Below are 21,740 nucleotides of genomic sequence, written 5' to 3' on the forward strand. Positions count from 1 at the left end.
TAAAAACTCACACACACACTGGGTCAAACTGTTTGAGAAAGCACATGATCCTGCCTACATCCTTAAAACACTTACACTCCGTTTCATGGCACTGTAGTTTAGTGGTTGTGGCTTTACAGCCAATGAAGTACTTCGTGAAGTGTAGTCACTGTTGTATCGTAGGAAATGCAGCAGATAATTTGCACACAGCAAGATCCCACAAACAGCAATCAACAACAACTTGCATTTATATAGCACCTTTAACGTAGTAAAACGTCCCAAAGGCGTATCACAGGAGCGATTATCAAACAAAATTTGACACCAAAATACATTAGGAGATATTAGGACAGGTGACCAAAACCTCCGTCAAAGAGGTAGGTTTTAAGGAGCGTCTTAAAGGAGAGAGAGTTGGAGAGGTTTAGGGAGGGAATTCCAGAGCTTAGGGCCTAGGCAGCTGAAGGCACGGCCGCCAATGGTGGGGCAAAAGGAGTGGGAGATGCACAAGAGGCCAATGTTGGAGGAATGCAGAGATCTTGGAGGCTTGTAGGGCTGGAGGAGGTTCCAGAGAGAGGGAGGAGCGAGGCCTTGGGGGGATACGAACAGCAGGATGAGAATTTTAAAATCGAGGCATTGATGGACTAATGCAGGTCAGCGAGCACAGGGGGTGATGGGGTGGAGATCAGTTTTCCAAATGTGGCACTATGGAAGCTGGACTTCTGGTCTCACCTCTGCAGATGTGCGAAGGTGCAGGAACATTCCAGTCTGTAGACCACTCGCACATTTCCTCCACCCTCCATAAACTTCAGCTCATTCAAAACTCTGCTGCCCGTACCCTTACCCTGCTACTGTCATACGATTCACTGGGAATTAGTATTACACATGTAAGGCTGCATTTATTACTCAACCCTAGTTGCCCTGATTGGCAGGACATTAAGAGTCAACTACAGTGTTGCACAGGAGTTTTATATATATGTAGGCCAGATGGGGTAGGGAAGGAGTAACAGGCATTGTTCCCTGAAGATTAGTGAATCATTTGGGTTTTTACAACATTCCGATAGTTTTCATGGGTCAATTTTTTTCTGGTGCCAATTTATAAATCACCAGATTTATTGAATTCAATTTCACAACTTTCCTATGCTGGAATTCATGACCTCTGGGTTGTGAGTCCAGCACCATAAACTTTGACCCCAATGTGTGTCCTCTCTCTCTCTCTCACTGGTCTATATACGTCTTGGGCACTGGTCTACAGGTACCACCTCGACAGCACCCATTACCCCATTACTACGCACCCCCCCCCCCAACAACTATCCTGTACCCCAATGTATTTCACCCTAGTGTTACACGGCTTCAAAGGTGCTGTCCGGATAATGTTCCAAGTTCAGAGGCACAAAACTATTTGCACTGATGAGTGTTTTCAGAGTTCACAAGATCATTTTGGATAAAGAAACCCTTCAGCCCATTTTGAACTCACCCATCCAAATCCTACCTGCCCATTGGAGCTGAGAGAACCTTCTGACCATGTTATTCGATGTAACTTGGTAGTGTTTACCCGCACGGGGCAGCGCCAAGCTTGGAGAAGTGATTGCGACTGTAAGGAATGGGTTAATATTGATTTCTTTTATATTCATTTCTGGCTTTTGTTTGCTGAGTGAGGAGGCTGTAAATATCAGTTTCATTTCCGGTGAAATGTTCAGTGGGAATTAAAAGAGACTTTAGCATTCGGCTACAAGCTTGTCCAAGTCCCGTAGATATCTCAGCTGTCCTCCTGGGGATTAACTCCTCCAAGGACACATCTGTGCAGAGGCCGGTGATAACTCGCCTGTAGGAGAGTCTTGGGTCCCTGTAACTGTCTCCAGTTGAATGACGTAATTGTCAACTCAGTCAAGGTAAAGCCTTGATAAGGTGTAGGGGAGACCTTCGTGTTAAAACTGAAATTCATTAAGTGAATAACGGGATGAGGTAATCCTGTGAAACCTGCGGATTCTCCCGGAGCCAGAGTGAAAGGAAGGTTTAAAAAGAGGGGGTTGGAACAGATACTTCAGAATTCGACAAGGCTTCGGCCAACCCATCCCCTCGTCATCAAAACCTGTGACGTGGTGAATTCTCCGGTCTTGTATTGTAAGTATGAGCCTGAGTGTAATTATTAATAATAATGGTTATTATTGTAAGGCTTAATACCCTTGAAAGCCAATAAATGCAGTTGAACCCTTTCATCTTGTGGAATAACTTATAAAATTATAAGTGAGACCATCTATTCCCTAGTGACACAACAGTGACGCCAATGTTTTAAATTTACACAGAGCCCTCCTTAAAATAAACAAGTCCAAAATATTTTTCATGAAAGGGGACATCATCTCCACATAAAAGCTGATCACCAGATGAGAAAATAATATCAATCAGGTTATACACGTCGCTGTAACACTGCGATGAAACACACTGACAGACCCCACCTCTCCAGATCACACTGGGCCCCTTTAAATTTCACAACACCATTACAAAAGACATTTTCAATCTGGTTTTAATATGAAATTCTTGGAAAAATGCATCCATACCTAGTTATCATAATATAACTCGAAATAACGGCTGAACAGAATAAGGCTACAATGAGAGATCCGCCTGGCTCCATCACAGAGTTTCGGATATTCCAGGACTTTCACGAGTCGAGAAAGGGAGCCAAACAGTTCATGGCAATTGATTCCCTGCTCCAACATCGCAGCCGATCGAAAGGAATTTGCTGACGAGCTTAAAAAGGTCACTTGGAGCGTTTTGTAAGATCACGGGCTGCAACTAACAAATAAAAACAGGAGGATGACAACAGACAAGAGTGTACTTACCCTGTGGCCGTTACGGCCCGTGGTCTTTATGCAGCCACTACAGGTCAAGCAATTATTGCAGTCTGGAAAACTCTGGCCAGCTACACACAAGTATTTTACAATCGTTCTGCAGTTGCTACTGTCTGTTGCAAGAAGTTGGTTCTCCCCCCTCACTTCCTCTTCCCCCCCCCACACCTGCTGCAGGTTAACTGTAGATTCCCAACGTGCCGATTTCTCCACACTCAGCACCGGGTCCTCTCTGCACCAGCTGATCGCACGGTGACGGTGATGACGACGACGCCCCCCCTCCCCCAACTGCTGCGCGGCACCTAAACCCTCCTGCGCTTGGCTCCGCTGGGGCTGGACGGGTTACTGTTCACACTGAGGAGGCTGGCAGTGGCTCGGTTCCTTTTCCGCTTGTCGATCACCTCCTTCGTCCCGGCCTCTCCGGGAGCCAGCGCTTTCTCCTTCACCACGGGCTTCTCCGCCATCTTCGCATTACCTGGAGATGCAAGAATCTAAACAGATCATTGTTAAAATGAAACGGACAATCACCATAAGCTGCACAGAAACACAATCACCCGCAGCGAGAACTCGCTGGTTTACTGTTAGCAGAATGTCACAGCATTAAATAATGGAACACAACTCACCAAAACCAAAGCCCAGTGTCACCGAGTCACAACTGCCCAATTTACCGTCTCTTCTCCTTTACTATTTTTAACCACAATCGTGTCTTGCACTATGGGCTTTCACCATTCTCAATAACAAAAAAAATGTGTATATATCTACATTAATAAATATCAGCCGTGCTCAGTGGGCAGCACTCTCATCCCTGCGTCAAAAGGTTGTGGGTTCAAGTCCCAGTCTAGGGACTCGAGAACATAATCCAGGCTAACACTCCCCGTGGAGTACTGAGTGAGCACTGCACTGTCGGAGGTGTCATCTTTTGGATAGGACATTAAACCAAGGCCCCGTCTGCCCTCTCAGGTGGAGGTAAAAGATCCCACGGCCACAATTCGGGAGTTCTCCCCGGTGTCCTGGGCCAACATTTATCTCTCAACCAACATCATCAAAACCAGGTGATCTGACCATTTATCTAATTGCTGTTTGTGGGAGCTTGCTGTGCGCAAATTGGCTGCCTACATTACAATAGTGACTAACTTCTGCTTTGGAAAGTCTTGATGGCGTGAAAGGTGCAACATAAATGCAAACTCTTTCTTTCTTCATATTAAAAATCATATCTCTGTGCACACTTACTGTCAATTTCTTTCCCATTATTAATTCCTATGACCACACCAATAATGGAAACTGCCTATGTAAACTTGTCACACTGTAATTACACTCTCGATCCAGTGGAGGCACTGTACAGGTATCCACCAACTCACTGAGCAACACCATAGGAGTAATTTATGGAGCACCGGATACCTGTGGCTAGCGCCTCTCAGATCTCAGTTCCAATTCAGTCTGTACCAATAGGATGAAATATCCTCCCTTAGCTTACTGTAGGGGGCTGATTGCAAATCAGTTTGAGTCGCCTTGACCCAGTTCCTAATGGGCATGAATCTACAGCATTAAACTACACACAGTTAACAAAGCAATGGCAAGACAGCTGGTGTGGGGAATGGAAACACCGCCCTCATTACGGAGTACTCCTCGAGTTAATGAGGCACATCGTTCTCTGCCCCTCTCAGGTGAGGGTGTTGATCCCTCCCTGGGGTCCTTGCACTGGGGTCCGTCATGCCTGAGCCTTATGCTGAGAGTCAGCAGGCTTTGAAGGCAGGAGCTGAGCCTGTTCCAGTCGTCACCGACATCTCGACATTCAGGGCACACCGAACAATCGTCAGCAGAGGCTACTCTGGCCGACTGACCACTCCTGAACCCAGTGTAGAGTCCCTACCTCTGCCCTGTCAGCTAATTCAGCACAACAAACGTGAACTTTGACTGAACAGTCAACAGTCACTGACTGGGTAAATTCGCAAAGCCTTTTAAGCAATGTTAAACCTGGCCTGACGCTAGTATTAGGTTCCACTCCCGCTCACCTGGACACAAACACAAAAACTGAGCATTACATGTACTGGATACTCACCCTCGTCAGTAAGAGTCTGCTCAGGCAACTCCTCCTTGTGCTCCTCCTTCAGTTCTTCCTCCGTTCCGCTCTTCCCTGTGACAGAAGATCATCAAAATGTCACACACGGAATTCACAAATTCACTTAAAAAGTGAAACTAGTCTCCAGCCCGAGAGTGACCGGTACCTGTGGAACGGGTCTCCAGCCCCAGAGAGTGACCGATACCTGTGGAACTAGTCTCCAGCCCCAGGGAGTGACCGATACCTGTGGAACTAGTCTCCAGAACAAGAGAGTAACCGGTACCTGTGGAACCAGACCCCAGCTCCAGTGAGTGACCGGTACCTGTGGAACCAGACTCCAGCCCCAGGGAGTGACCGGTACCTGTGGAACTAGACTCCAGCCCCAAAGAGTGACCGGTACCTGTGGAACCAGACTCCAGCCCCAGGGAGTGACCGGTACCCGTGGAACCAGACTCCAGCCCCAGGGAGTGACCAGTACCTGTGGAACCAGACTCCAGCCCCAGGGAGTGACCGGTACCTGTGGAACTAGACCCCAGCCCCAGGGAGTGACCGGTACCCGTGGAACCAGACTCCAGCCCCAGGGAGTGACCGGTACCTGTGGAACTAGACCCCAGCCCCAGAGAGTGACCGGTACCTGTGGAACTAGACCCCAGCCCCAGGGAGTGACCGGTACCCGTGGAACCAGACTCCAGCCCCAGGGAGTGACCGGTACCTGTGGAACTAGACCCCAGCCCCAGGGAGTGACCGGTACCTGTGGAACCAGACTCCAGCCCCAGGGAGTGACCGGTACCTGTGGAACTAGTCTCCAGCCCCAAAGAGTGACCAGTACCCGTGGAACCAGACTCCAGCCCCAGGGAGTGACCGGTACCTGTGGAACTAGACTCCAGCCCGAGGGAGTGACCGGTACCTGTGGAACCAGACTCCAGCCCCAGGGAGTGGCCGGTACCTGTGGAACCAGACTCCAGCCCGAGGGAGTGACCGGTACCTGTGGAACCAGGCTCCAGCCCCAGGGAGTGACCGGTACCTGTGGAACCAGGCTCCAGCCCCAGGGAGTGACCGGTACCTGTGGAACCAGGCTCCAGCCCCAGGGAGTGACCGGTACCTGTGGAACCAGGCTCCAGCCCCAGAGAGTGACCGGTACCTGTGGAACCAGACTCCTGCACCAATCATCGTTGCTGGGATAGAGGAACGACTGGACAAAGAGATGTACAATGTACAAATTCAGTAATAAACCAATTATAACAAAACTTATTTGTTTTAAAATACAAAACCACAAATCTGGGTACCCTGTCCCTTTGGCGGTTCCTCTGAAGGACACCCAGTGGGACGTAGGTGGGACACGACTCTCTCACACCACTGGAGAGAGGTGCAGAGTGTGCACGATACACATTGTGCAGGCAGGGTGACATGTTCAGCCATTGCTAAGAGCTCCAGTTTCTCCTGCGGAGGAAGGTGACTGAGGAAGGTTAGGATTTCAATCACAGAGTTTAAACTTTAGCAGGAGACGTTAGCCCCCAAGGAAGGAACTCTGCTAGGTCACAACTCGGTACCTTCTTTCACTTCGTGAATAATATCTTCGGGTAGAACAAAATTCCGCTCGCCATTTGGGAAAGGCAGGATTTCTGACTCGTGCTGGAAAAGAGACACAACAGCCAATAAACAAGAGAACCCAAACACAGAAAATAACAGTTTCACATTCGTGTGAAATCTAACGTGGAAAATCGTCCCAAAGTACTTCACAGAGACGGGAGGAGGAAAATAACATATAGCAAAGGAGGAGAGATATGGGGAGGTGATTAAAAGCTCGGTCAAAGAGGTGGGTTTTAAGGAGGGGCTTAAAGGAGGTGGAGAGATTTAGGAAGGAAATTGCAGAGTGCGGAGCCCAGGAGGCTGAAAGCACGGCCACTGATGGTGCGACAGAGTGGGGGGGAAAGGAAGTGCACCGGAGGTCAGAATCAGAGGAAGCAGAGTTCAGGATAGACCATGCATTCAGCTCCGCGGCCCTCAGCTCTCGAATTCCCTCCCTAGACCTCCATGCCTCTCCACCTCTCTCTCCTCCTTAAAACCTCTCTCTTTAACCAAGTGGTCACCTGTCCTAATATCTCCTTATGTGGCTCAGTGTCAAATTTTTGTTAATCGCTCCTGCGAAGCGCCTTGGGAGGTTTTACTGCGTATAAATACAAGTTGTTGCTGTTAGTGAGAGAGGGGTGAGGCCATGGAAGGGGGGGGGGGTGGAATTTAAACACAAGGATGAGTGTTTTAAATTTGAGGCATTGGGGATGGGCTGAGAGCCAATTCTTTTAAAACAAAGAACTCAATTCTGCGCCCCTCCCCCCACATCACTCACTGGACAACCACATTCCCTCATGCACTGAGCCATACAGACAAATCCCCAGCTCCGTCACCACTCTGCACCAAGTTAGCTGATGCCAGGCAGGGCGTAGTCCCCCTGGGCTGGGGAACGGAAAATCCAGCAGGGTCCCTGACAGTAACCGCAGTTCCTGCTCCCAACCATCCTCCAATGACGCTGCTGGAATAGCACCCTGTGAGCGGATGTCGGGAGAGTATATGATCGGGCTTCGCTGCGATTCCCCAACGTTGGCATTACTAGTTTTTAAAAAGTCTTTTTAAAATTAATTCGGGGGATGTGGGCGTTGCTGGCAAGGCCGGCATTTATTGCCCGTCCCGAGTTGCCCCTTGGAAAGGTGGTGGTGAATTGCCTTCTCGGACCACTGCCCCTCCGTGTCCATTAACACAACCAGTACACCAAATAAAAAGAGGTTATGTTACGGGAATAGTAATCCAGAGGCTTGGGCTAATAATCCAGAGGCAAATCCCACCATGACGGTTTGAGAATTGGAATTCAATATAAAAAAATCTGGAAATAAAAATCTGGTCCCAGTAAAAGTGACCATGAAGCTGTCGGATTGTCGAAAAAACCCAACTGGTCCTTTAGGGAAGGAAACCTGCCGTCCTTACCCGGTCTGGGCCTATTTGTGACTCCAGTCCCACACCAACATGGTTGACTCTTAACTGCCCTCTGAAGTGGCCCAGCAAACCCCTCAGTTGTGCAAAGAATAACTAGCACTGTGGGAGCACCTTCCCCACACGGACTGCAGTGGTTCAAGGAGCAGGCTCACCACCGCCTTCTCAAGGGGCAACTAGGGACGGGCAATAAATGCCGGCCTCGCCAACGATGCCCACATCCCGAGAACGAATAATGAAAAAAACATTATCTCAGCTCAGACTTGAAAAATAGACACTCGTGAGGTGAGAGAGCTGTCGAACTGCACCCTGCTTAGAACAGTGGATTCAGGAGAGTGAGGGAACAGAAGGAATCTGGGAGATTGGGGGAAGACAAAGCTACTTTTTAAAAGTAGATTGAGATATAAATGCTATTAATACTTCAAATGGCCCTAAACCAAGATTGGGTGAATCACAGGAACAGAAAACAGCCTAACCAGCTCACATGCACCAGCCATTTTTCTAGCAGAAAGTTATTAAAATTAATGTACTCCAAACATGCCCTTTAATCAAACATCAACAGTGCAAATTACTCTGCATTTAGTTCTAACTCATGTATGGGTTGTATTCCTGTTATTTATAATCACTATCTGTTTACCCACTGGACTGTGTGGAGAATTTTTGTGCAAAACATCTTTAAGAGTCCAAACACTTAAAGGAGCATCATCCTCAGAAAAGGTGCAGAGCAAACCATTTTTTTCTTTCAAAGAGCCGGCACAGGCATGATGGGCCGAATGGCCTCCTCCTTCTGTGGTGTAAGATTCTATGACAAGAGTAGACAGAAGTAGGCTGTTCCCAGTGATTGAAGGGTGTAGAATGACGGGACATAGAGAGAAGATTAAATGTACTTTGCGAACAGGAGAAACCCTTTAACACAGAGGGCCGTGGAATGCACTCCCAGTGTTAGTGATTGAAGCAGAGACCGTATCAACATTTAATGGGTTAGACAGGTGGGTGAAGGAAAGGGGGATAAAGGGATACGGGAACAGGGCGGGTACACGGGATTAGGATACTGCTCGTGTGAAGGACAAACACCAACACAGACTGATTGGGCTGAAAGACCCTCTTTCCGGTTTGCAATTTCTGTGTAGCTCTCTGACCGCTTGCGTGCAACACAATGAAAGACTGACTGGGTATCAAACGCAACGGTGCCTGTGACGCAATTAGTGTCATCATGTGGGTGTAAACCGACTTCTCCATGACGAGTGACCCTTCAACTGGCCAGGCCCCGCCCCCAAAACCAAATTTGTGACCAGCTGCATACCAGTGCTTGCATGTCATACATGACATTCAGATGTTCCCAAACTATTCTTGAGGAGACCTGCCGTCCGATATTCTGACTGAACTTGTCCCGGATACAGATCATGTGGAAATGCCGGTTAACTCCTGTAGAGAGAGAGAGAGAGAAATCGGCATTTATTGAGCAATAAAATGAATGGCCGGTTTTTAGTGATGTTGGTTGAGGGATAAATATTGGCCCAGGACACCGGGGAGAACTCCTCTGCTCTTCCTCCAATAGTGGCCGTGGGGTCTTTTATATCCACCCGAACGTGCGACCAGGTCTTAGTTTAAGGTTGCACTCCCTGAGGACTGCACTGGGAGTGTCAGTCCAGATTCTGTGCTCAAGTCTCTGGAGTGGGCCTTAAGCCAACAACCTTTTGACTCAGGAGGCGAGAATGATCGAGTCAAACTGACACGATCAATGGAAAGAGAAGCTCACAGTTCCACACCAGTATATCTCAGTCACCCCACACTCAGCCCGTAAGCCACGGGATCGCCATCACTTTACACCGTGCTCAATTTCCCACGGTCAGGGAATGGGAGAGTCAAACGGGCAGGAGCTTTATTTAAACATGAATTTGAGGCTTGGGATGTCCTGCTCATCTGACCCAACATTCGGCCGTGCAGAACATCCTCTTACATGAAATGGGGGTCCAGGATTACCGGGTGCTGTTAAGCATTCACAAGTTGGTGGAAAGGACACAGTTCCGTTAAGGTTAAGTTGTTTTTAAGTCACTCTTAAACTGCTTTTCTTTTTCCGCCCTGTTGGCAGGATGGATTCTCAGGACCATTGTGTCAAGTGTTCTCAAATAAAACTTCTGACCTCGTACCATTCTGGCATGAACTGAGATAAATGGATGAGGGCCAAAGAAAGGAGTGGCGGGGGCCATGCCAGACCAAGCCAGGCCAGACCACCTGACAGCTTCGCTCTGCCCAGCCGGTGGTACCTCACACCTACATCTGCGAACAGAGGCGAACATAAGAAATAGGAGCAGGAGCAGGCCATTCGGCCCCTCGAGCCTGTTCCGCCATTCAATAAGATCATGGCTGATCTTCTACCTCAACTCCACTTTCCCGCCCTATCCCCATTTCCCTTGATTCCCTTAGAGTCCAAAAATCTATCAATCTCAGCCTTGAATATATTCAACGACTGAGCATCCACAGCACTCTGGGGCAGAGAATTCCAAAGATACACAACCCTCTGCGTGAAGAAATTCCTCATCTCAGTCCTAAATGTCCGACCCCTTATCCTGAGACTATATCCCCTAGTTTTAGATTCTCCAGCCAGGGAAACATCATAAGAACATAAGAAACAGGAGCAGGAGTAGGCCATACGGCCCCTCGAGCCTGCTCCACCATTCAATAAGATCATGGCTGATCTTCGACCTCAACTCCACTTTCCCGTCCAATCCCCATATAATCCTCTCAGCATCTACCCTGTCAAGCCCTCTCAGAATCTTATATGTTTCAATGAGGTCACCTCATTCTTCTGAATTCCAGAGAGTATAGGCCCATTCTACTCAACCTCTCCTCATAGGACAACCCTCTCATCCCAGGAATCAATCTCGTGAACCTTCGTTGCACCGCCTCTAAGGTAAGTATATCCTTCCTTAGGTAAGGAGACCAAAACTGTACACAGTACTCCAGGTGAGGTCTCACCAAAGCCCTGTACAATTGTATAAGACTTCCTTATTCTTGTACTCCAACCCCCTTGCAATAAAGGCCAACATAGCATTTGCCTTCCTAATTGCTTGCTGTACCTGCATGTTAACTTTCTGTGTTTCGTATTCAAGGACAGAATCTGAAATCCCTCTGATCACCAGCATTTAATAGTTTCTCACCATTTAAAAAATATTCCGTTTTTCTATTTTTCCCACCAAAGTGAATAACCTCACATTTCCCCACATTACACTCCATCTGCCTCCTTCTTGCCCACTCACTTAACCTGTCTATATCCCTTTGCAGACTCTTTGTGTCCTCCTCACAGCTTACTTTCCCACCTAGATTTGCATCATCAGCAAACTTGGATACATTACACTCGGTCCCTTCATCTAAGTCATTAATATAGATTGTAAATAGCTGAGGCCCGAGCACCGATCCCTGTGGCCCCCCACTAGTTACAGCCTGCCAACCTGAGAATGACCCGTTTATTCCTACTCTCTGTTTTCTGTCCGTTAACCAATCCTCTATCCATGATAATATATTATCCCCAATCCCATGAGCCCTTATCTTGTGTAACAACCTTTTGTGTGGCACCTTATCGAATGCCTTTTGAAAATCCAAATATACTACATCCACTGGTTTCCCTCTATCTACCCTGTTAGTTACATCCTCAAAAAATTCTAATAGATTTGTTAAACACAATTTCCCTTTCATCAAACCATGTTGACTCTGCCTAATCAAATGATGATTTTCTAAGTGCCCTGTTACCACTTCCTTAATAATAGATTCCAGCATTTTCCCAAAAACCGATGTCAGGCTAACTGGCCTGTAGTTCCCTGTTTTCTCTCTCCCTCTTTAATAGCGGGGTGACATTTGCTACCTTCCAATCCATTGGGACCGCACTGGAATCTAGGGAATTTTGGAAGATCACAACCCATGCATCCATTATATCTGCTGCCACCTCTTTTAGAACCCTAGGATGTAGGCCATCAGGTCCAGGGGATTTGTCGGCTTTTAGTCCCATTAATTTCTCCAGTACTTTTTCTTTACTAATATTAATTATTTTAAGTTCCTCACTCTCATTAACCCCCTGGTTCCCCTCTATTACTGCTATGTTTTTTGTGTCTTTTACTGTGAAGTCAGATACAAAATTGTCAACGAACATATATTTCCATTTCCATTTAACATCTCTGCCATTTCCTGATTCCCCATTATAATTTCTCCTGTCTCAGCCTCTAAGGGACCCACGTTTACTTTCGCTAATCTCTTTTTTTACATACTTGTAGAAGCTCTTACAATCTGTTTTTATATTTCTTGCACGTTTACTCTCATTCTATTTTCTCCCTTTTTATCTATTTTTTGGTCATCCTTTGCTGGTTTCTGAAACTCTCCCAATCCTCAGGCTTATTACTCTTCTTGGCAACATTACAGGCCTCTTCTTTTAATCTAATACTATCCTTAACTTCTTTAGTTAGCCATGGATGGATCACTTTTCCTGTGGAATTTTTATTTCTCAATGGAAATATATGTTCGTTGACAATTTTGAAATATTTCTTTAAATGTTTGCCATTGCTTATCTACCATCATACCCTTTAATCTAATTTCCCAATCTACCTTAGCCAACTTGCCCCTCATACCTATGTAATTTGCTTTATTTAAGTTTAAGATTCTGGTTTCGGACTCAAGTACATCACTCTCAAACTCAATGTGAAATTGTATCATATTATGATCACTCTTCCCCAGAGGATCCTTTATTATGAGATTACTAATTAACCCCGTGTCATTAGTCAAGACGAGATCTGGAATAGCCTGTTCCCTGGTTGGTTCCACGACATATAGTTCTAGGAAACTGTCTCGAATACATGCCATTAATTCGTCCTCCAAACTACTTTTGCCAATTTAATTTGTCCAGTCTATATGAAGATTAAAGTCCCCCACGATTATCACATTTTCTTTGTTACATCTCCTATTATTTCTTGATTAATACTTTGTCCAACACTATAGCTACTATTAAGGGGCCTATAAACTACTCCCACCAGTGTTTCCTGCCCCTTGTTATTTCTTATTTCCACCCATACTGATTCTACTTCCTGATCCTCCAAGCCAAGATCTTTTCTCACCACTGTCCTTATCTCATCCTTTATTGTTCGGGCTCCACCCCCTCCTTTTCCATTCTGCCTGTCTTTTCTAAACGTCAAGTACCCTGGAATATTTAGTTCCCAAACTTGGTCACCTTGCAACCGTGTCTCTGTAACGGTAAGATCAAACCCATTTATCTCTATCTGTGCCTTTAATTTGTCTATCTTGTTACGAATGCTTTGTGCATTCCGATAAAGCGCCTTTAATTTTAATTTTTTACCATTTTTCCCTGCTTTGACCTTATTCGCTGATGCGCTATTACCATTAAACTCTCTGTCCTGTCCTGCCACACTCTGCTTATCTTTACCCAAATCACTACACTGATCTGTTGCCTTGACTTTTCTCTTTAGATTTCTAAATTTCCCCTCACCTGATCCCTTCTCCCCCACTTTTTAGTTTAAAGCCCTATCTACAGCCCTAGTTATTCGATTCGCCAGGACACTGGTCCCAGCCCGGTTTAAGTGGAGCCCGTCCCAACGGAACAGCTCCCTCTTTCCCCAGTCCTGGTGCCACTGCCCCATGAATTGTAACCCCTGTCTCCCACACCACTCTTTGAGCCACACATTTAACTCTCTGATCTGTTTGACCCTATGTCAATTTGCGTGTGGCTCAGGTAGTAATCCAGAGATTATTACCTTTGAGGTTCTGCTTATTAATTTGGACCCTCGCTCCTCGAACTCCCTCAGCAGAATCTCATTCCTAGTTCAACCTGTCTCGTTGGTTCCTACGTGACCCACGACAACTGGATCCTCCCCCTCATGCTCCAAGTTCTTTTCCAGCCGCGAGGAGATGTCCTTAACCCTGGCACCGGGCAGGCAACACAGCCTTCGGGACTCTCGGTCGTGGCTGCAGAGAACAGTATCTATCCCCCTGACTATACTGTCCCCCAAGACTACCACATTCCTTTTTACTCCCCCCACTTCAGTGGCCTCCTGTACCACGGTACCATGGTCAGTTTACCCATCCTCCCTGCAGGCATTGCTCTAACGTACGTTAGAGTGGGCTCCTATTCCCAAAGGTAGCTGAGACAACAGATCCAATGACTTCAGGAAGATACACAGATGCCTGACTTACTGTAATGTCGTTAATACTTCTGCGTAAGGTGCCCAATTACAGTATGCCATGCTTTCAGTGGCACTCTAGTGAAAGAGGGCACGACCAGCGTACGTTGATCGGCCACACCTGCCTCCAATCATACCTCTGCCCGACCTGACACACCCCCCTGGCAATGACGATAGGGAAATGGGTCATCAGGAGGCAGGTGCAGAACAGTGCCATCTGCTGCAAGGGCAACCGCAGCTACCATGCAGCACAGGGTTGGCAGAGTGACAGCAATGGCCAAGTTGTGATCCGTACCTCGACCCCACCACCTGCCAGCCAGGCTGACCCACGAGGGTGGCGTTGTGGAGTGGCACAGAAGGCAACACTCCTTATGCAGCACCAACTGCTCCTTAGCAGCCAGTGCTGGGCTGCTCCTCGCTCGCGTACACACTCACACCTGCACCGTGGGTTTTCCTTTCCGTTCACTCCTCCCCCTCAGTCTTTCGCTCTTCTCCTCCCTTCTGCCCTGGAAAAGGCTGCCCCGTGGGTGGAAAGAATCTTTGTCGCCCAATCCCTTCAACTGTCTCCAGCCCTCGTTTCATCCACACACAATTTTCCACTGCCAGTGCGCTGTCCAAATCTGCACCTGGAGCAGGGAATCATTATGATAACGTGGTAACTGTGCAAAGCTGGGCACAAGCTTCCCATAGGGGAAAAATGAGGAAATACAGGGCGAGAATACTGAGCGCTGCTAGGAGAGAGTGACCCCAATCCCAGGGATTCAATACCCACACAGACACCAGCCCCCATTCCTGGGAATCCAATACCACTCATCATTGACGGAATAGAGCGGGATGGTGAGAAGACTACAATGTGTGGAGAATTGGCAGAACAATCGCCTTCCAATGTGATGAAGTGGCTCAGAAGGAGGAAAGGATAAGGTCAAAGGTAGAAGGCTCAACCTGGCCTCACTCTTTCAGTCAGGGTGGGACCCCGTGGGGCTCCTGCCGGGACTGGGCTCCAGATGTGCCGGCGAAGAATGATGTAAATCCAGGAGGTTACTTCAAACTAAACTGTGAAGGTTTGGGGCAGAGCCACGGGTTCAGACCAGGTAAAGGACAGGGTGAGGGCTGAGGGGAGGGAGCTCTTCACACACACACACACACACACAGATGGACATTCGGAATGGGGCTGGGCGGCATGGCCATGTGGGGATTGCAGGATGTCGCGCGATGGGCAGAACGGCCTCCATCCTCTGTAATTACCCTGTGATCGGGAGAGGGGACGGGTGGGGAGTGATGGAGAATCTACCCAAGGAATGGGGTCAGTGTCTGGGGGGAATCCCTGGGGGGTGGGGTCAGAGTCTGGGGGGGAATCGCCGGGGTTGGGGGGGGGGGGGGGGGGTCAGCGTCCAGGGGGTGGGATCCCCGGGGATGGGGTCAGCGTCCGGGCGGGGGTGTGGACAGTGTCCGGGGGGATGGGGTCAGTGTCCGGGGGGATGGGGTCAGTGTCCGGGGGGATGGGGTCAGTGTCCGGGGGGATGGGGTCAGTGTCCGGGGGGATGGGGTCAGTGTCCGGGGGATGGGGTCAGTGTCCGGGGGATGGGGTCAGGGGGTGGGGTCAGTGTCTTGGTGGGGGGGGGTCAGTGTCCGGGGGGATGGGGTCAGTGTCCGAGGGGGGGGCTTCAGTGTCTTGGGGGGGGGGGGGTCAGTGTCTTGGGGGGGGGGGGGTCAGTGTCTTGGGGGGGGGGGGGTCAGTGTCTTGGGGGGGGGGGGTCAGTGTCTTGGGGGGGGGGGGTCAGTGTCTTGGGGGGGGGGGGGTCAGTGTCTTGGGGGGGGGGGGGTCAGTGTCTTGGGGGGGGGGGGTCAGTGTCCGAGGGGGGGGTTTTGCCTCCGCCCCGCCGCCGGAGTCGCTCTCCCAGATCCGGGCCCCGAACTCACCCACGGGCTTGTGCCCCAGCATGGCGTGGAAAAGGCAAACCTCCACCTCGGGGGTCCAGGCCACCGTCTCCTCCTCCCGCTCCCGCTCCCGCTCCCGCTCCTTCTCCGCCGCCGCCGCCTGAATTTCGGCCATAACCGTCCCGCCGCTCCGAGGCCTGAGGCCCGCCAGGAATCCCAGCGGCCCCCGCGCTCGCCAGGAATCCCAGCGGCCCCCGCGCTCGCCAGGAATCCCAGCGGCCCCCGCGCCCGCCAGGAATCCCAGCGGCCCCCGCGCTCGCCAGGAATCCCAGCGGCCCCCGCGCCCGCCAGGAATCCCAGCGGTCCCCGCGCGAAGCAGTTTGGATTGTGACCACCAGAGGGCGGCAGAGCCGCGGTCACTGGAGGCTAAACGTCACTCAAGGCGGTGCTTCTGGGGGTTGCCAACCCTCCAGGACTGGCCTGGAGTCTCCCGGAATTAAAGGACACAGCTGGCAGCAAACTGGAAGAAAAAGCACAGGGGGAATAAAAAAAAGTGTATTTTTAATTTTCTTTGAACATTTTGGAAGGGTCAAGAACCAGAGGACATATTTAAGGTGATTGGCAAAAGATCCAAAGGTGAAATGAGGAACAACTTTTTTACACAGCGAGTGGTTGGGATCTGGAATGCACTGCCCGAGGGAGTGGTGGAGGCAGATTCAATCATGGCCTTCAAAAGGGAACTGGATAAGGACTTGAAAGGAAAAAAATTGCAGGGATAGGGCGGGGGAGTGGGACTAGCTGGATTGCTCTTGCATAGGGCCGGCATGGCCTCGATGGGCCGAATGTCCTCCTTCCATGCTGTAACCTTTCTATGACATTTGTTTATTAGTTACAACAATATTGGCATTGGGTAAACAGGCTGTTTGCCGGAGAGTCAAGAATCATCCAACGGGGTAATGAAGAGTCTGTTCACTTTCCAATTGGCTGTGGGGGCAGGGCACCGATGGGGTGGATGTGTCGGGTGACCAATGGCGGGAGAGTGGAGGCGGGGGGTCATGTGACGAAGCCTCCAGGAATACGTCCAACCAGAGTTGGCGACCCTGGCAGTGGAGGCAGATTCAATAGTAACTTTCAAAAGGGAATTGGATAAATACTTGAAGGGAAAAAATCTGCAGGGTTATGGGGAAAGAGCCGGGGAGTGGGACTAATTGGATAGCTCTTTCAAAGAGCCTGCACAGGCATGATGGGCTGAACGGCCTCCTCCTGTGCTGTAAGATTTTGTGAACCAAGAGGTCATGAGTTCAAATCCCACCAATTGATTTCAACAAATCTATCTAGAAACTTCTCAAAACCCAACTGGTTCACTGATCTCCTTCAGGGAAGGAAACCTGCCGTCCTTACCCGGTCTGGGCCTATACGTGACTCCAGTCCCCACACTATGTGTTTCACTCTTAACTGCCCTTTGAAGTGAGCCAGCAAACCACTCAGTTGTTGTTTTTTTCGTATCTTCACTCTCTTCCCTTGGAGAACAGAGTGAGGCAGTGGGAGGATTCTCAGGGTGATTAACAGTCTGACAGGCCGTGACGTGATCGCACCTTCCATGGCCGTAACCATCTTTACACCAGCCAATAGGGGGGTTAGTCCTGTATGGGGGGGAAGGGTTTTATGGGCTCCCACAACCCATACAATGAGGGGGGGCACCCACGCCCACCGGACACGAGAATCCCGCTGGATGTCAACCCAGAATTCAGAGCCACAGCTCCGGCCTCCGCTCCCCGGGACTGTCCGGAGCCCTGGTCTCCGCTCCCCGGGGACTGTCCGGAGCTCTGGCCTCCGCTCCCCGGGACTGTCCGGAGCTCTGGCCTCCGCTCCCCGGGACTGTCCGGAGCTCCGGTCTCCACTCCCCGGGGACTGTCCGGAGCTCTGGCCTCCGCTCCCCGGGACTGTCCGGAGCTCCGGTCTCCACTCCCCGGGACTGTCCGGAGCTCCGGTCTCTGCTCCCCGGGACTGTCTGGAGCTCCGGTCTCCACTCCCCGGGCGGGACTGTCTGGAGCTCCGGCATCCCCGGGACTGTCTGGAGCTCCGGTCTCCACTCCCCGGGACTGTCCGGAGCCCCGGTCTCCGCTCCTCGGGACTGTCCGGAGCCCCGGTCTCCGCTCCCCGGGACTGTCCGGAGCTCCGGTCTCCGGTCTCCGCTCCCCGGGACTGTCCGGAGCTCCAGTCTCCGCTCCCCGGGACTGTCCGGAGCTCCGGTCTCCGCTCCCCGGGACTGTCCGGAGCTCCGGTCTCCGCTCCCCGGGACTGTCCGGAGCTCCGGTCTCCGCTCCCCGGGACTGTCCGGAGCTCCGGTCTCCGCTGCCCGGGACTGTCCGGAGCTCCGGTCTCCGCTCCCCGGGACTGTCCGGAGCTCCGGTCTCCGCTCCCCGGGACTGTCCGGAGCTCCGGTCTCCGCTCCCCGGGACTGTCCGGAGCTCCGGTCTCCGCTCCCCGGGACTGTCCGGAGCTCCGGTCTCCGCTCCCCGGGACTGTCCGGAGCTCCGGTCTCCACTCCCCGGGACTGTCTGGAGCACGGGGTTTGAACTTTGCATCTTCTGACTCAGAGGCAGGAATGGCTGCCACTAAGCAAAAGGCTGGCTCCCAGACCACTCGATTGTAAGCAGGACACCGACAACAACAACTTGCATTTATATAGCGCCTTTAACATAGTAAAACGTTCCAAGGCGCTTCACAGGAGCGATTATCAGGCAAAATTTAACACCGAGCCACATAAGGAGATATTAGGACAGGTGACCAAAAGCTTGGTCAAAGAGGTAGGTTTTAAGGAGCGTCTTAAAGGAGAGAGAGGTGGAGAGACGGAGAGGTTTAGGGAGGGAATTCCAGAGCTTTGGGCCAAGGCAGCTGAAGGCACGGCCATCAATGGTGGAGAGATTAAAATAGAGGATGCGCGAGAGGCCAGAATTGGAGGAGCGCAGAGACCTTGGAGGGTTGTAGGGCTGGAGGAGGTTACAGAGATAGGGAGGGGGGCGAGGCCACGGAGGGATTGGAAAACAAGGATGAGGACAACTAGGAACGGCGATAAATGCAGATTTGCCCACATCCCGAAAACAAAACTCAATTTAAAAAAGCAATCGTTCACCCCCACCCTGAGGGACAGAGAGATTATTTGGAGGTAAAGCAAGAGCTGAATTGGCAGTGTCACATTTCAAAACAGCTGCTTCTCCTAGAAACAGGTCAAGTGGTGATCACATGTACAGGGTAATGCGAGGCCCTGACACTGAAACCCTCACTGAGAGCCGGCACTCAGCTCAATCCACACATTTCCCTGATTAAGAAATTAATTCCCTGCAACTAAATCCAGGATGGAGAGCAGCCAGTGAGAGAGAAGGATTTCACGCAGCAGCTCCCTGGCACTGCAGACCTGCCCTCAGCCCCACCACCCTGAGCCACAATCGTTTCTATCTCACTCACTTGTGCCACTGCACAGAAAGGGAGGCCATTCTGCCCATCGAGCCTGGGCCGGCTCTTTGAAGAAACGATTCAATTCGTCCCACTTAGTGACGCATTGATATATTTCTATGATGTGAACAAATTTTAGGAAGGGGAATTGGATAAACACTTGAAAAGGAGAAATTTGCAGGACTGTGGGGAACGAACAGGGGGAGTGGTACTAATGGGATAGCTCTTTCAAAGAGCCGGCACAGGCATGATGGGCCGAATGGCCTCCTTCTGTGCTGTATGATTGTATTATTCTATTGTCAATACACTCACACCAAGGCCATGCAGTAAGAATAATTAATGTGCAAGGAAGCAAAATGAAAAACACTTTAAAAATAGAAATCTAAAAATAAAAATAAAATGGTTGGTGGCCATGGTCTTGTGAGGATCTGATTGGTCCATGCTGCCATGTGATTAGAACACACCAATGCTGGCATCTGATAGGCTCACTAATCTATTACACCCACAGGATCACGTACATAGATTCTCTGTGTTAATATAATTCATAACATGAAACATACACAGAATATACACAGAGACTACTATTCCCTTAAATATACACAGGAGCTGCTAACTACAATATACACAGGGGCTGCTATTCTCCATAATATACACAGGGGCTGCTATTCTCCATAATATACACAGGCGCACTATTCTCTGTAATATACACAGGGGCTGCTATTCTCCATAATATACATAGGTGCTACTATTCTCCATAATATACACAGAGGCTGCTATTCTCTACAATATACACAGGGGCTGTTATTCTCTACAATATACACAGGAGCTGTTATTCCCTATAATATACACAGGGGCTGCTATTCTCCATAATATACACAGGGGCTGCTATTCTCCATAATATACACAGGAGCTGCTATTCTCCATAATATACACAGGGGCTGCTATTCTCCATAATATACACAGGAGCTGCTATTCTCCATAATATACACAGGGGCTGCTATTCTCTGTAATATACACAGGGGCTGCTATTCTCTGTAATATACACAGGGGCTGCTATTCTCCATAATATACACAGGAGCTGCTATTCTCTGTAATATAAACAGGGGCTGCTATTCTCCATAATATACACAGGAGCTGCTACTCTCTGTAATATACACAGGGGCTGCTATTCTCCATAATATACACAGGAGCTGCTATTCTCTATAATATACACAGGGGCTGCTATTCTCTACAATATACACAGGGGCTGCTATTCTCTACAATATACACAGGGACTGCTATTCTCTACAATATACACAGGGGCTGCTATTCTCTACAATATACACAGTGGCTGCTATTCTCTATAATATACACAGGGGCTGTTATTCCCTACAATATACACAGGAGCTGTTATTTTCTATAATATACACAGGAGCTGTTATTCCCTACAATATACACAGGAGCTGTTATTCCCTACAATATACACAGGAGCTGTTATTCCCTACAATATACACAGGAGCTGTTATTTTCTATAATATACACAGAAGCTGCTATTCTCTATAACATACACAGGAGCTGTTATTCTCTATAATATACACAGGGGCTGTTATTCCCTACAATATACACAGTTGTTATTATCTATAATACACACAGGGGCTGTTATTCTCTATGACATACACAGGGGCTGTTATTCTCTATAATATACACAGGGGCTGTTATTCCCTACAATATACACAGGAGCTGTTATTCCCTACAATATACACAGGAGCTGTTATTTTCTATAATATACACAGGGGCTGTTATTCCCTACAATATACACAGGAGCTGTTATTCCCTACAATATACACAGGAGCTGTTATTCCCTACAATATACACAGGAGCTGTTATTCCCTACAATATACACAGGAGCTGTTATTCCCTACAATATACACAGGAGCTGTTATTTTCTATAACATACACAGAAGCTGCTATTCTCTATAACATACACAGGAGCTGTTATTCTCTATAATATACACAGGAGCTGTTATTCTCTATAATATACACAGGGGCTGTTATTCCCTACAATATACACAGTTGTTATTATCTATAATATACACAGGAGCTGTTATTCTCTATAATATACACAGGGGCATTACTCCCTATAATAGACAGAGTGTGTTATACTCTCTCTTGCTCCCTCTGTGCCCCCTCTCTCCTTTCCCTCTCATACCTGCTCCTCACCCTCTTGCCCCCTCTCTCTTTCATTCCCTCCATCCATGCCCCTCCTTTTTCCCTCTTGCCCCCTCTGCAGTCTCTCCCTCTCTCCGCAGTACCTTATTTTGCTTGCAATACTCTTTACCGCATTGCTGTAGGAGGCGGAGGGCGGTGGCTGCATTGCGCAGC

At 49.2% G+C, this 21,740-nt stretch overlaps 1 protein-coding gene across 1 annotated transcript; it reads right to left on the reverse strand.

Moving 5' to 3' along the window:
- Positions 1 to 2,479: 2,479 nt before the first annotated feature.
- mrgbp (MRG/MORF4L binding protein) lies at positions 2,480 to 16,141 on the reverse strand. Its single transcript, XM_068000181.1, has 5 exons — positions 15,966 to 16,141; positions 9,167 to 9,288; positions 6,429 to 6,510; positions 4,879 to 4,953; positions 2,480 to 3,294 (listed from the first exon to the last, which is right to left on the reverse strand). The coding sequence occupies exons 1-5, from the start codon at positions 16,096 to 16,098 to the stop codon at positions 3,122 to 3,124; spliced, it is 585 nt and encodes a 194-aa protein (XP_067856282.1). The 5' UTR covers positions 16,099 to 16,141; the 3' UTR covers positions 2,480 to 3,121.
- Between the last annotated feature and the right edge of the window lie 5,599 nt (positions 16,142 to 21,740).

This window comes from Heptranchias perlo, chromosome 19 (genome assembly GCF_035084215.1).
Source record: "Heptranchias perlo isolate sHepPer1 chromosome 19, sHepPer1.hap1, whole genome shotgun sequence".
In the NCBI taxonomy this organism is placed as follows: domain Eukaryota; kingdom Metazoa; phylum Chordata; class Chondrichthyes; order Hexanchiformes; family Hexanchidae; genus Heptranchias; species Heptranchias perlo.